Raw genomic sequence first — 12,816 nt, 5'->3', positions numbered from 1 at the left:
AAAAAAAAAAGAATATAAAAAAGTGGATGTAAAAAAATAGATAAGAGAAAATAAAAGCTCTTTTACAATTGTATTTACATTAAATTACACCTTCCAATTGCAAAATCAAGGCTAAGAAAGACCTAGCATGGTAACTCCTGTATTATGGCAAAAAGTGAATAAATGAAATCATTTTAGGCATACATTTCTAAACTATTTTAGAAAAATTTTTATAGAAAAAAGAAAAGAAAAAATGACTAACTTTTTTGACAATTTTTTCAATTTTTTATAAAAAATTTCCTAAAATAGACCCACATTAATCATACTCTTAATTATTTCTTGACTTGTCAAACTCACCCCATTTCTATCATTTTAGTTTCAAATTATGAGGAATAACAAATTTTGGAGTTTTTGCTAAGGTTGTGCGCATGAGAAGAGTTTAGGAATTTTAATTTCTAGTATTTAGCATTTTTTTATTATTAATGTTTTATACACTTTAGGTTTGGTTTTTTATTTTTTTATTTTATTTATTTTTTTTTATTTTTTATTTTTTTATTGATACTTGGGAGATTTTTTGTAATGAAATTATTGAAGTTATTTTTGGATTTTATTTGGTGTAATATTCTTTGAGGAGAGTTGCTAATCAATACGAAAGCCTTACACTCTTGATTCTGAAACTTTGTGGGACATGGTCTCATCTCATTCTCATACACTAATTTCTCCCAATTGAGACTCACTCGTAAATCACATGATTTTCTTCTTTTGGGGTGACAAGAAAATCGAATATGAACAGATCTAGGACTTCATCATGCATGATCAGATGATCTATTAAGTGGGACCAACTTGCCTAATTGCTGATCTAATTCTAACTTACCTTAGGAATTGAGTAATCCTTTTTGAAATTCTTTTTAGACTGTGATTAATAGTTTCATCCACTCTTCTTTTTTCTTCTTCTTCAATTTATATACTTAAAAAAAAAAAAAAAAAATCCATAAAATGCATTCTCACTAGGTAATGAAAACTGGCATGGAGTATAATATAGGCTTTTAGTCAATGAATCATTGAACCTCGTGAGAGAAGTTGTGTCCAGATGCAAATTTTTCTGTCCATAACCTGTCCAAAATATCCCAACCACCTTTCAGTCACTTAATTACAAAGAAACATCTCAAAGTGAAATACCTTTCACTCCCATATTGTCAGAGTCACAAAAGAAAGGGAACCCGAGTTAGGATAAGATCATCATTTTGAGTGTCACTACCAAGCCATCTCTTCTCTTTGAAACACAGACCCAACTCCTTCTCTTTCTCCCTGCAAGTTTCTTCAGCATACAATACAATGGCAGCTCCTTCAACTGCTTCAATACCCTCTAAAAATAAGGCTTGGGCCTACTCTGAATATGGAAAGGCTGTTGATGTTTTGAAGCTGGACTCAAATGTAACCGTGCCAGAAGTGAAGGAAGACCAAGTACTGGTCAAGGTTGTTGCTGCATCTCTTAACCCTGTCGATTCTAAGAGGATGCTTGGGTATTTCAAGGAAACTGACTCTCCTTTACCAGTAAGTCCTTCTCCCCCCAATCTCTCTCTTATTTCAGAAGTTTATGAATATGTTGTTTGTTGTTGTTGTTGTTGTTGTTGTTATCATCTCTTTTATGAAGATTTTCATAAAAGCTGTCTGGGTTGTCTCCATTTTAATTTTACTCCTTATAACTATTTAAGAATTAGCACAACCACACCAATTCTAATACCCGTGTATAAATTCAACCAAATTGTGAATGTATTGAAATGTTATTAGGTGTGGTAAATGCATTGAATTTTAAGTAAAATGCTAATGTGATAATTTTTTATTGAATGATGTAAAACATGAGTTTTACAACCCATCCTTGGACTCTTTTAAAATATATAATTCTCAAAAGATGTATGTTATATATTATATGGTATCCATGGCTGTGTATAATGCTAAAATGGGATTGTCTCCATTTTGCTTTTGATTTTTTAAAGTTTACAAATTTTTTAGGAGCTTGTGCATGAATTATAGATGAGCCTGAACTACATACTAGGTGGTTTTGCTTCATAAAGTTTCTCTTGATCATAATCAGCTCGATTTAATTGAGAATGGGTAGCCAAGAGCTTGTAGCTCAACTGGTTAGCAACCCTGATGTTTCTAACTGAGAAAACCATCTTTCGAATCCCCCATTCCCTACTATCAAATTATGAAATTAAAAAAAAAAAAAATTTGAGAAAGGGGTGGAATCTAGAAAGAAAAACAACATAGAGTTAAGATTTGAGGAGTGATATAAAATTATTATAAGACTAATTCAAGATGCAATTGAAGTATTTTGTAAATCAACAAGTTTATACAAAAAGTGTTTATCAAATTTAATAAATATGTACTAGGATTAGGGTGTCCAACCCACACCCACACCTACACCTAGACCTGACAGATCAACTTGATTCGGAGGTACTTGAACCAAAGACTACTTAATGTAAGTGTTGGCTCAGTTGACTATGGGTTCTCATTGTCAAAACCTGACAAGCTCAGGTCGAGTGGCAGATCTTCCATTTGGAAACTCGATGAATCCGACTCGTTCAAAACTGCAAGTGCTACACCTTGGTTTTGTAGTTCTTTGCTCGAGCTTTGTCGTTGTACTGCTGTTAGTTGATCGAGCTTTGCTTGAGAGATTTGATGGAAATCATGTTAATGGCTAGATATTGTAGCCTATGCGCTTGTAGAGAAATTGAAGTCCTCAATAAGTTTGCTTTTAACATGGACAACCAAATTATTTTTAAGAAACTCAACTTTGATATTTGAAATGATGTTTTTGAGAGTTGAAGTTTCAACAAGAGAATGAAAAAGATGCTTTCCAAACTATCAACATATTTTCTTTTTAAACAAATGTATCAATAGTTCTTAACTTGGTTGTACCTTAATTTTAAAAATTAAATGACAATAATGATTAATAGTAAACAATCCTGGTTCTTGGTAATATTAACTGCAGTTAATTATTTTAAAATTAAATTTAACAAATTATGAATTTAGTGTAAATTTATTAAAGTAATAACTTTATTCTGAATGAATATATATATATATATATATGTTTATTTATTTTAAATAAATAATTACAAATTTCACCTATAAGGAGTCTAAAAACAATTTGGTGAAATGAGCCAGAGTAGTTTTAGAAGAAACTTATGTATTCTTGCTATGGTTTGATATGAAGAAAAGTACCATGGCATGAAAGATATATGGTAGGACTTCACCAATGGTTACATCTTGCAAAAGTATAAAAGAAAAATGTCAATTTTTATTTGACATTTTGGTTGAGTCGTCATTAGAGACTAGGAGAAGCTCGTCTTATTTCAATATTTTAACTGACTGGACATAAAGTTAAAAGTTGAAATAAGATTGTGAATGAGGACCATTATAGAATAAGTCTCAAGAGACAATTTTGAGTTTCTCAAAGAATAAAAAAAAAAATAGAGACAATTTTGAGGGCCGCAAGTTTCAAATATTAGAAACTTGAACTCCTTCTACAAGCTTACATATTAAAAAAAAAAAAACAAAAAATCAACTTTGAGGGTACCTCTGTCACTAATCTGTGAGAACTGTCATTGATTTTTTTTTTTTTTTGGGAGAAAAAGAACTGTCATTGAATTAAGGTTACAAGAATTCTGCACATTGTCTTAATATGGTCCGTGGCAAGGATTTGATTTGATTTTTTTCCTAATAATAAGTGGGGGAGGGGGGGTTTGAATATTTTAGTATCACTAATGAGTACAAAATCCACTAGTTTCTCCAAAAAAAAAAAAAAAAAAAAAATCCAATAGTGCATGAATCACTTATTAATTTATAAAAATCTTAATATCAATAACTATATATTTTTTTAAATTTTATTTTTATAGTAAGATTATCATTTCTTCTTATTGTTATTATTTTGTATAGATTGTTGTGGGCTATGATGTAGCTGGGGTAGTGGTGAAAGTGGGAAGCCAAGTGAAGAATTTCAAGGAAGGAGATGAAGTATATGGAGATCTCAATGAAAAAGCTTTAGACCATCCAAAAAGCTATGGCTCTTTGGCGGAGTACACTGCTGTTGAAGAGAGACTATTGGCTCTGAAACCCAAGAATCTAAGTTTTGTTGAAGCTGCTAGCCTTCCCCTGGCTATTGAGACTGCCTATGAAGGCCTTGAACGAACTGAATTCTCTGCAGGTAAATCCATCCTTGTTTTGGGTGGTGCTGGTGGAGTTGGAACACAGATTATTCAGGTATATCTCCACTCTCATTGATATTCCAATGCCCTCGTGTTAACCTTGTGAATGGTTAGTCTTTTCATCCTTACTCTATCTCAGATATGATAATCCTTGTATGTCCTTTTGATTCTTTGAATGTCTGGGGCAGCTAGCAAAGCATGTTTTTGGTGCATCCAAGGTAGCAGCTACTTCAAGCACTGGGAAACTGGAGCTATTGAAGAGTTTGGGAGCTGATTTGGCCATTGATTATACCAAGGAAAACTTTGAAGAACTTCCGGAGAAATTTGATGTCGTATATGATGCAGTTGGTAAGATTTTGAATTTGTTTTCACTTCGTCATAAGCATAATTTGATCCATGAATTCTATACTTAGAATTGGGTCTTGTTTGGGGGGGAAGGGGGGTGTCAATATTCAACCTAAACAATTGTTAAACTTGTGGCCTTTTTGTGTCTAACTTTGTGTCCATCTCGAAAACAAAAGGTTGGTGAAAGACTAATTTTTGTGCATTACCTGCCAATCTAATTGTAGTTTTCTATTCAACATGTAATGATTACTTGTAACATGTCGAAGACTAATTTTTGTTGTGCACAAAAACAGGGCAGACTGATAGGGCGGTTAAGGCAGTGAAAGAGGGCGGGCATGTTGTGACAATAGTAGGCCCTGTAGTTCCACCAGCAACTATATTTGTGCTCACTTCTAAAGGGTCTATCTTGGAGAAACTGAAACCTTACCTGGAAAGTGGGAAGGTGAAGCCAGTGATTGACCCCAAAAGCCCGTTTCCATTTTCTAAGACTGTTGAAGCATTTTCCTACCTTGACTCTAACAGAGCCACCGGAAAAGTGGTCGTATATCCAATCCCATGAGAAGTAACATCTAGTTTCAGCAATCTATGTAACTAATATATCCTTGCATATGTATTAGGTATTATGTAAAAAGGGGTGTGGACATATATTGTTACATGTTTGAGATGTTCTACTTTGCATTCCTACTATATGTGTTGGATTTTAGTAGGAAATGAATATAGAGGAGGATAAGAACAAGAAGAATGTAATTTATTTAGAAATATCACTTATGAAGTTGAAGTATGATGTTTGTTTAGGTCCAACAGAGTACCTTCTAGTGCATTTTACTTCGACCAAACCATATAGCAGCACTCCAAAAGCTTTACATTCCCTTTCCTACAAGCATGAAAAACCTTTACAGTAGTGTGGGAGTGTTAGAATAACATAAGACCAGCAGTCTATATGGTATAGTCCCTCTTTTTTATTTTATTTCACTTCTCTTCTGCTTCTTTTAGTCAACAGCATCAACCCCATTTTTACGAAATGAATTGGTCCAAGCATTTTATGCAAATGATACGAATAGACATATGAAAAGGCATAAATGGTAACTAAAAAAAGATTAATGTTAAGTATACTAAAAATTTTACTAGATAAACTTTACAAATGGATGTGCCAAAATCATAAAATAAAAATAAATACATTTTTTTAAAATGTTTTTTGACATGTCTCCAACCATATTCATTATTTGGTTAGTTGTAAGTTTTATTGTAATAAAATTGGTACTAGTTTAAGTACCATTGCATGCATAGTAGGAGTAATATCTAATTGAAATGACACGTTCCCATTTTATTGTTATTTCTACGAATAATACATTAATTGGATAAGAATTTTGCAATTGTCTTGCACACTAAATTATATATGCAACACCTTTCAAGCATTAACGTTGGGAGTCCAAGCACCAACAGTAGTAATCAGACCTTGAAATTTCCAATAGTTGTTCTGGGGTCATCTTTTCAAGTTCGCTTTGCCTCCATAATGCAAAATTATTTTGATTTTGTGAGTCCGAAGCCAGTGGATGATCCTCTCGTATGTGAACTTGGGATCTCATTCTCTTGTAAAGCCTCATTGATGCAACACAGTCCTCATAAGGGTCTTCATTGCCAGTTTGAATGTCATACCTAAACACTGAAGCTTCTTTATTACTTCCTCAGAGTTTATATATTTAAAAAGAATAACAAAAGCTAAAAAATGAAAAAAAAAAAAAAAAAAAAATCTCATGTACGTTACTTACCCGATATATTCTTGTGCTAAGTATTTGAGAGAGTTGCTGAGTTTGTTTGTTTGCATCAATGGAGGATATTTTGCTGTATCCCTGTGGTCACATTTTTTCATTGTACATCTCAAATGAAATACTACTAGTATCTTAACATGGATGTCAAATGCTATACCTATCATGTTTTTTAATTAAATTTAGACACATTACTATATTGAATTTAATTGTCATTAACTAATCAATGCAGCCATGTTTGAATTTCACAAGTGATGTTAGAGCCTCAAATTATTTGTTAGTTTTTAGACCCCTTAAACAATTGATTAAACCTAAGTAATTAGCCAAGTTGTTACTTAGTCCAATTAAACAAGTCTAGGTTATCACAATAATAAAGATCAAATCATGCAAAGCAGCGGAAAATAAATAACACACGATATGATCACCCAGGAAAACCAAACCGGTAAAAAACCTGGGGAGGATTTAACATAGCTATCCTCAAGGTAAAAAGCAAATCCACTAGAAAGAATCGAAGTTCACACAAAAGGACTTACAAGCACCCCCGCTCGACTTCCTAATGCTACCAACCAGTAGAACTTACTGACACGACCACGTGCAAGCTCCGAATCCACGGACTCCTTCTTTCTTTGGCCTTTGCAAAATACAAACACCCCCGTTTGTGACTTTGAGATCCCACTCAAAGGTTTAGCAACACAAACACTCCTGTTTGTGACTCCAAGACCACCCTTGAAGGTTTAGATCATCAACACCTTTGATGACAAGAGAAGGCAGCAACTTCTACAATACCGGATCTTGAGATTTTTCAAGGAATAATACCGGTAGAAGACATAAGAGAGATTTTTAGGAACAAAACCCTAAATACAAAAGAGGCACACTCTTTTCTCTCTAAAAAGCCACATAAAAACGTGCTTAAGGTTTCCTTTATATATTGGGAGAAGTAAATTAGAAACCCTAATCCTAAATGGGCTTGAATAGCTGTTTGGGCTTAATTAAAATTCTGCAGATACGACTTTCGATCGGTCGAGCCTGTCTTTCGATCGATCGAACCAGACAGATTATGAAATCTTCTTCCTGCAGCTTGTATGTTCTTGAATCTTGACTTGAATCACATTGAACATTGTCTAATAAAACTTATAGACTCTAAGATCTATATCTAGACAAGTTTGTGTTCACGATTTGCCAATTGTTCTAAACATTTAGAACCTAACATTATTTTATAAATATTTTACAAATTATTGATGTGGCATGCTCAACATTAGCTTTTAAAAGACTGACATATACCTAAAATATTAGAATTAATATTGAATTATAAGTCTTAAAAATAAATAAATAAATAAATAAATAAAAAAAAGACACCTTGAGGTCACATTTCAGCCTCACATAAGTCGGACGTATAAGATTCTCTCTCTCTCGCTCTCTCTCTCTTTCTCGGGTTTGGGAGACTATGGACTATGGACTATTTGGCTACAATGATGTTTTGGATCGGTGGGCCAAGAAGCGTTGGGTGCACGGCACCAAAAGGTCCAGCCCACGTGGTAGCCTATACAATGGGCTTGCACCAAGAATTCTACTTCAAGTAGAATTAGGAGTCAGTGAACTCCAAGGAAAACAAAAGAACTAATTCTATTTAAAATATAATCTTATTTGAAATAGGAGACTGTGGTTAGTGGTTTTAAAGAATCCTTATTTGACTTGCACTAGGATTTGTGTGCTACTAGAAGTCTACAATTGGGTTTATATATAAAGAAAATATTTATTAGGTTTTGGTTGAGCGGCCAAGAGGGAGCTACTTAGAAAAAGAGGGAGCTGCTTAGAAAAAGAAGACAACCAGAGAGAGAGCTGTGCGTGAAGAAGAAAAATAGAAAGAAGAGAGAAAAGTGTTGCCGCATTTGAGAGAGATAATTAGTGTGTGAGAGAGCAAAGAAAAAGGATTTTCATGTAAATATTTGTGTTTTTGTGTGTGATTGTTATTTTGGATTGCTAATATTGTTGATAATATTATTTGAGACACAACAAAAAGTTGTCCAGCAGTGGCATTTTCTTTGAAACTTTCTATTTGAGATTCGCTTATTTTGCTAAAACTGAAAACTTTTTGTTAAAAGTACCATAGATAAAGGTAAAAGTTAGCTGAAATAGTATCCATGAATAATACAAAAAAGTACAATGGGACTCATGAATAGTAGCAAAAATAAGCTGAATAGTAAAACATGTTGGCAAGTTTTCATGAATAGTAACAAAAATAAGTTGAATAGTAAAATATATTGGCAAATTGTTCGTTTTTAGACCCCTTAAACACAAGCAGATTAACCTAATTATTTAACCAAGTGATTAACTTAGGTAAATTATGCAGATCTAGGTTAACACATATAAATCATATCAATGACAAGTGCGGAAAAATAAAGAACACAACAATATGATAACCCAAGAAAACCAAATCGGTAAAAAACTTGAGGAGGATTTAACCTAGCTATCTTCAAGGTAAATTGAATCCACTATGAAAGAATTGAAGTTTACACAATAGCGACTTAGATCACTAACATCCTATTGCTACATCAAGTAGGAAACTTACTACCACGACCACGTGACAGCTCTGAGTCTATGGACTACTTCTTTCTTGGATTCCCAGCAAGTACAAGTACTCCCGCTTGTATATCTTTAAACTCTTGAATTTGCAATTGAATTGATCACCAAGCTCTCGACATCAATCTTGAGATTAGAAATCCTAAGTGTATATGAAGGCAAATACCTCTAGATCTCACAAGAGATTCACACACATAACATAAAGAGCCACCATAGAGAGGATTTGGGTACAAAACCCTAGATACAAAAGAGGCATAAGATGCACTCTAATCTCTCTCTCTCTAAAGCCATTTTAAAAACGTGCTTAGGATTTTCTTTATATACTAGGAGAAGTAGATCTAAAGCCCTAATCCTTAATGGGCTTGAACTGTTGTTTGGGCAGACTTAAAATTCTGCAGATACGATTCTCGATCGGTTGAGCTTGTTCTTCGATCGATCGAGCCTCGCAGAAATTGAATAGTAATTTCCTACAATTACTCGATTCCAAACTTACATTAAACCAAACTTTGAGCAAGTCTAAATTTAGGCTAAATGTTTTGATCATGGTTTGCCAACATATACAAATTGAAGTTCTAATACATTAGTTTCTAAAGTCTTAGAACCTAACACAAATTTCATTCACGCTAAACGCACACTTAGAGTGAGATTTCGTTTGGCTTTGGGAGTTTCCATGCAATGTAGCAATTGGTTTGAAACTTAATCTAAAAATACCACTTTAAAGAAAGAAAACTGGTGTGTGGGTGTGACTTGGCTGGCAATGGGTAAGTCACCGTAGATGCAGAAAGAGAAGGGATGGTCTGGTGAAAATGATTCATTTAAAATATATATATATATATATATATATATATTTATTTAATTAAGACTTGTAATTAAATTTTAGATTTAATATCTTGTATTTGTTTTTTAAAAGATAATGTGGATTATGACACATCACTAATATATAAAAAATCTATAAAATAGTTTGTAATTCTAGCATTACTCAAATTTCATTGACTGGTTTCGTTTGGCTTTGGGAGTTTCCATGCAATGTAGCAATTGGTTTGAAACTTAATCTAAAAATACCGCTTTAAAGAAAGAAAACTGGTGTGTGGGTGTGACTTGGCTGGCAATGGGTAAGTCACTGTAGATGCAGAAAGAGAAGGGATGGTCTGGTGAAAATGATTCATTTAAATATATATATATATATATATTTATTTATTTATTTATTTAATTAAGACTTGTAATTAAATTTTAGATTTAATATCTTGTATTTGTTTTTTAAAAGATAATGTGGATTATGACACATCACTAATATATAAAAAATCTGTAAAATAGTTTGTAATTCTAGCATTACTCAAATTTCATTGACTAACATGAGCATTACTCAAATTTCATTGACTAGCATGCTAATGTGGTGGACACTTTTTTTCAACTCCTGTTTACATGGACTTGCTATCTTTTATTGATCACTCATAGTTAATCATATTGACATGTGAAATTTGGAGTGTTTGTAGAATTGTTATATTCCTTTATTTTTTTTATTTTTTATTTATCAGTTACTGGTGTACGTTTAGTCGAAGCTGAAAAGATACCAAAGAACCATCAAAACTTTGTTACGTTCCTTGAAGAGCTTTACCTCATCATTGTTGTTGGGTAATCTATCTGTAAAAGGTCAAGGTCATGATCCAAAATATGACCCACAAGAATACTGGCTTTTCCATCAGTAGGTCTAATCTTCCACATTGGTTCTCCATTGTAGAGGAAGTCTAGAATCTTCCTCTGCGCTTGGCTCAGAGGCAATGCCTCCCTGAAGTATTCTGCTTGAATGCCTGTTGTTTGATACCTATAAATTATTCAAAAAAAAATGTAAATTATAGTGTTAGACATTTGTGGGTTGAATACATGTTACTGACCCGACTAATCTATTGAGAATCCATAATTGACCCAAAAAATTTGGACTAAGATTTTGTTGTAAATGTATATGGGTTGAAATCGGGAGAAGCATGGTGGAGACCTATTCATACCTGTAGTTTGTGACTGGAATTTTTGGCTTGACATAAGCATGGAAAATTATGCTTTCATATTCATCAATGAGGCAGACCCTTGCACAGAGATCAAGGGAGCCATCACTGCCACCACTAGCCATTTTGCAAGCGAGTGCAACTACTTGTGGCCTTCTTATTTGGCCAGTATCGATTGCCAAATTCTCAAAAATGCTCAAGTTAGCCAATTGAGCAAGTAGTCCCTAAAACCAGAAAAAAGCACAAAAGGATTTATATTCAACTCGATCAGCATCAGAAATACTTGATCTTAGTGCTAGTTGAGAGATACAGCACTTACACTGGGGAGTTGGCAAATTTCTTGGTGAAACCTGAGTGCATCCGGGTTATTGAGGATAACTAGGCAGAATTTGCATCCTTGATTGCTGAAAATACTTTTGCAAGCTTCTTTTGGCAATGGGCCTGTTAGAGGAGAGTAATTGTCACAAGCTATCTTCAATGGAATCAAGATGTTTGAAGTTTAATAGAAAAAATGAAGATTACCAATAAGATGTTCCCTTAGAGATTCAAAAGATCTGCAATGTTTCTTACAAATTCCGCATGTGGGTTCATGAACTGAATGATTGGAGGTTCTCATGTGCTCCACTAAGTGCTCCATTTTGGTGAATTGCTTAAAGCATGCAGCACACTTGTTCCTTTTTGTGATTATCCTTGTGTTTAAGTTAATACATTTCAGCAACATCAAGTTAGTAAACCAATAAATGTGCGTTTGGCTCCAAATTAAAAAGTCAGCTTATTTTACTATTCAGTTTATTTTTGTTACTATTTATGAGTCCTATTACACTTTTTGGTACTATTCATGGATTCTACTGTACTATTTCAGCTAACTTTAAACTTAATTTACAATAATTTTAGCAAAAAATTTTCAGTTTCAGCAAAATAAGCGGATCCCAAACAGACCCTAAATGAAGTTTAAGTAACTAATCCAACTAACTCTACTTTATTGTTTGAGGGGAGTTAGTGAACAAGCCGTATGTTATTTTATTTGTGTTAGTGTGGTTGGTTAAGTAGTGAATTTCACATTAGATACTATTGAGAAGAAAGAGCGGTTAATATAACATAGTTGAACTCATACTCTTTGGGTTTAGGTCTTTTGGGTTAAGTGTGTTTTTAAATATTATATTAACTACTCAATCGGAGTCTTCCCAATGTATTTCTTTTCCCAACAACATAAGTATACAAAGGCACTTAACGAGCCTCCCAAAGGTGTGGGTCCCACTAGGTAGAATAAGAAAGACTCACATGTTCTCTTTCCCATGGTTGAGTAAGGGTTCTAGTAGCAGTGAGTCAAAGTAATTGTGTATTGGTGACTCCCATAGTTGTGCTGGTACAGGCTTTTAGTAGTGGTGAGCCAAGACAATTGTGAATTGGTGATTCTTATAGTTGTGCAAAAAAGACTCCCATGTCCGCCTCAAGCATGGTTAAGTAAAGAGCACACCATTGATGTTGGTTCTAGCCGTGGTGAGTCAAGGTGATTGTGTATTGATGACTCTCAAAGTTGTGTAAGGAAGGCTCCCATGTCCGCCTTAAGCAGTTGAGTAAAGAACACATTATTGTATTTCTCTCCCCAACAATATATGTATAAAAAATGCATAGTTGACCATTGTTTTATGCATGGAAATTCTTCAAGAAATGAAACAAAAGACATTTTTTCCCTTTTTTTCGAATTGTTTAGGCTTTGCAGTAACTATTCTCTCCTTATTCCCCATGAATAGAAATTTTAAAGAATAAAGATGTCAATTCCATCTGGCTTTTCTTAATTTATGAGTCCAGTGTTTGGGCGAGAAATTATGACTTTTGAAAGATAAAAATGAAGACATTACTAATTTTTGTTGGGTTATAGATTGACTCGAGTTAATTAATTCAATTACCCAAGTTGATTAATTAGGTCAAATTACA

At 33.5% G+C, this 12,816-nt stretch overlaps 2 protein-coding genes across 2 annotated transcripts; one reads left to right on the top strand and one right to left on the bottom strand.

Moving 5' to 3' along the window:
- Positions 1-1,151: 1,151 nt before the first annotated feature.
- Positions 1,152-5,326, top strand: LOC126714893 (2-methylene-furan-3-one reductase-like). Its single transcript, XM_050415301.1, has 4 exons — positions 1,152-1,533; positions 3,919-4,242; positions 4,376-4,535; positions 4,826-5,326. Exons 1-4 carry the CDS (start codon positions 1,315-1,317, stop codon positions 5,089-5,091), a joined length of 969 nt encoding a protein of 322 aa, XP_050271258.1. The 5' UTR covers positions 1,152-1,314; the 3' UTR covers positions 5,092-5,326.
- Positions 5,327-5,830: 504 nt separating this feature from the next.
- LOC126714892 (RNA exonuclease 4-like) lies at positions 5,831-11,585 on the bottom strand. The gene is made up of 6 exons (XM_050415300.1): positions 11,401-11,585; positions 11,198-11,319; positions 10,882-11,102; positions 10,494-10,700; positions 6,302-6,382; positions 5,831-6,188 (listed from the first exon to the last, which is right to left on the bottom strand). Exons 1-6 carry the CDS (start codon positions 11,513-11,515, stop codon positions 5,948-5,950), a joined length of 987 nt encoding a protein of 328 aa, XP_050271257.1. The 5' UTR covers positions 11,516-11,585; the 3' UTR covers positions 5,831-5,947.
- Positions 11,586-12,816: the final 1,231 nt, after the last annotated feature.

This window comes from Quercus robur, chromosome 2 (assembly GCF_932294415.1).
Source record: "Quercus robur chromosome 2, dhQueRobu3.1, whole genome shotgun sequence".
Lineage (NCBI taxonomy): Eukaryota > Viridiplantae > Streptophyta > Magnoliopsida > Fagales > Fagaceae > Quercus > Quercus robur.
The sequence above is the reverse complement of the archived record's forward strand: the minus strand, read 5'-3'. Positions and strand labels throughout refer to the sequence as shown.

What these genes read in the sequence shown, in the direction of transcription:
- LOC126714893 (XM_050415301.1), top strand. Translation starts at nt 1,315, where the DNA reads ATGGCAGCTCCTTCAACTGCTTCAATACCCTCTAAAAATAAGGCTTGG. An exon ending in TTGGAACACAGATTATTCAG is followed by an intron (nt 4,243 to 4,375) that starts GTATATCTCCAC and finishes TGTCTGGGGCAG; the next exon opens with CTAGCAAAGCATGTTTTTGG. An exon ending in TGTCGTATATGATGCAGTTG is followed by an intron (nt 4,536 to 4,825) that starts GTAAGATTTTGA and finishes GCACAAAAACAG; the next exon opens with GGCAGACTGATAGGGCGGTT.
- LOC126714892 (XM_050415300.1), bottom strand. Translation starts at nt 11,515, where the DNA reads ATGGAGCACTTAGTGGAGCACATGAGAACCTCCAATCATTCAGTTCAT. An exon ending in TCTAAGGGAACATCTTATTG is followed by an intron (nt 11,320 to 11,400) that starts GTAATCTTCATT and finishes CTCCTCTAACAG; the next exon opens with GCCCATTGCCAAAAGAAGCT. An exon ending in AAATTTGCCAACTCCCCAGT is followed by an intron (nt 11,103 to 11,197) that starts GTAAGTGCTGTA and finishes TTCTGGTTTTAG; the next exon opens with GGACTACTTGCTCAATTGGC.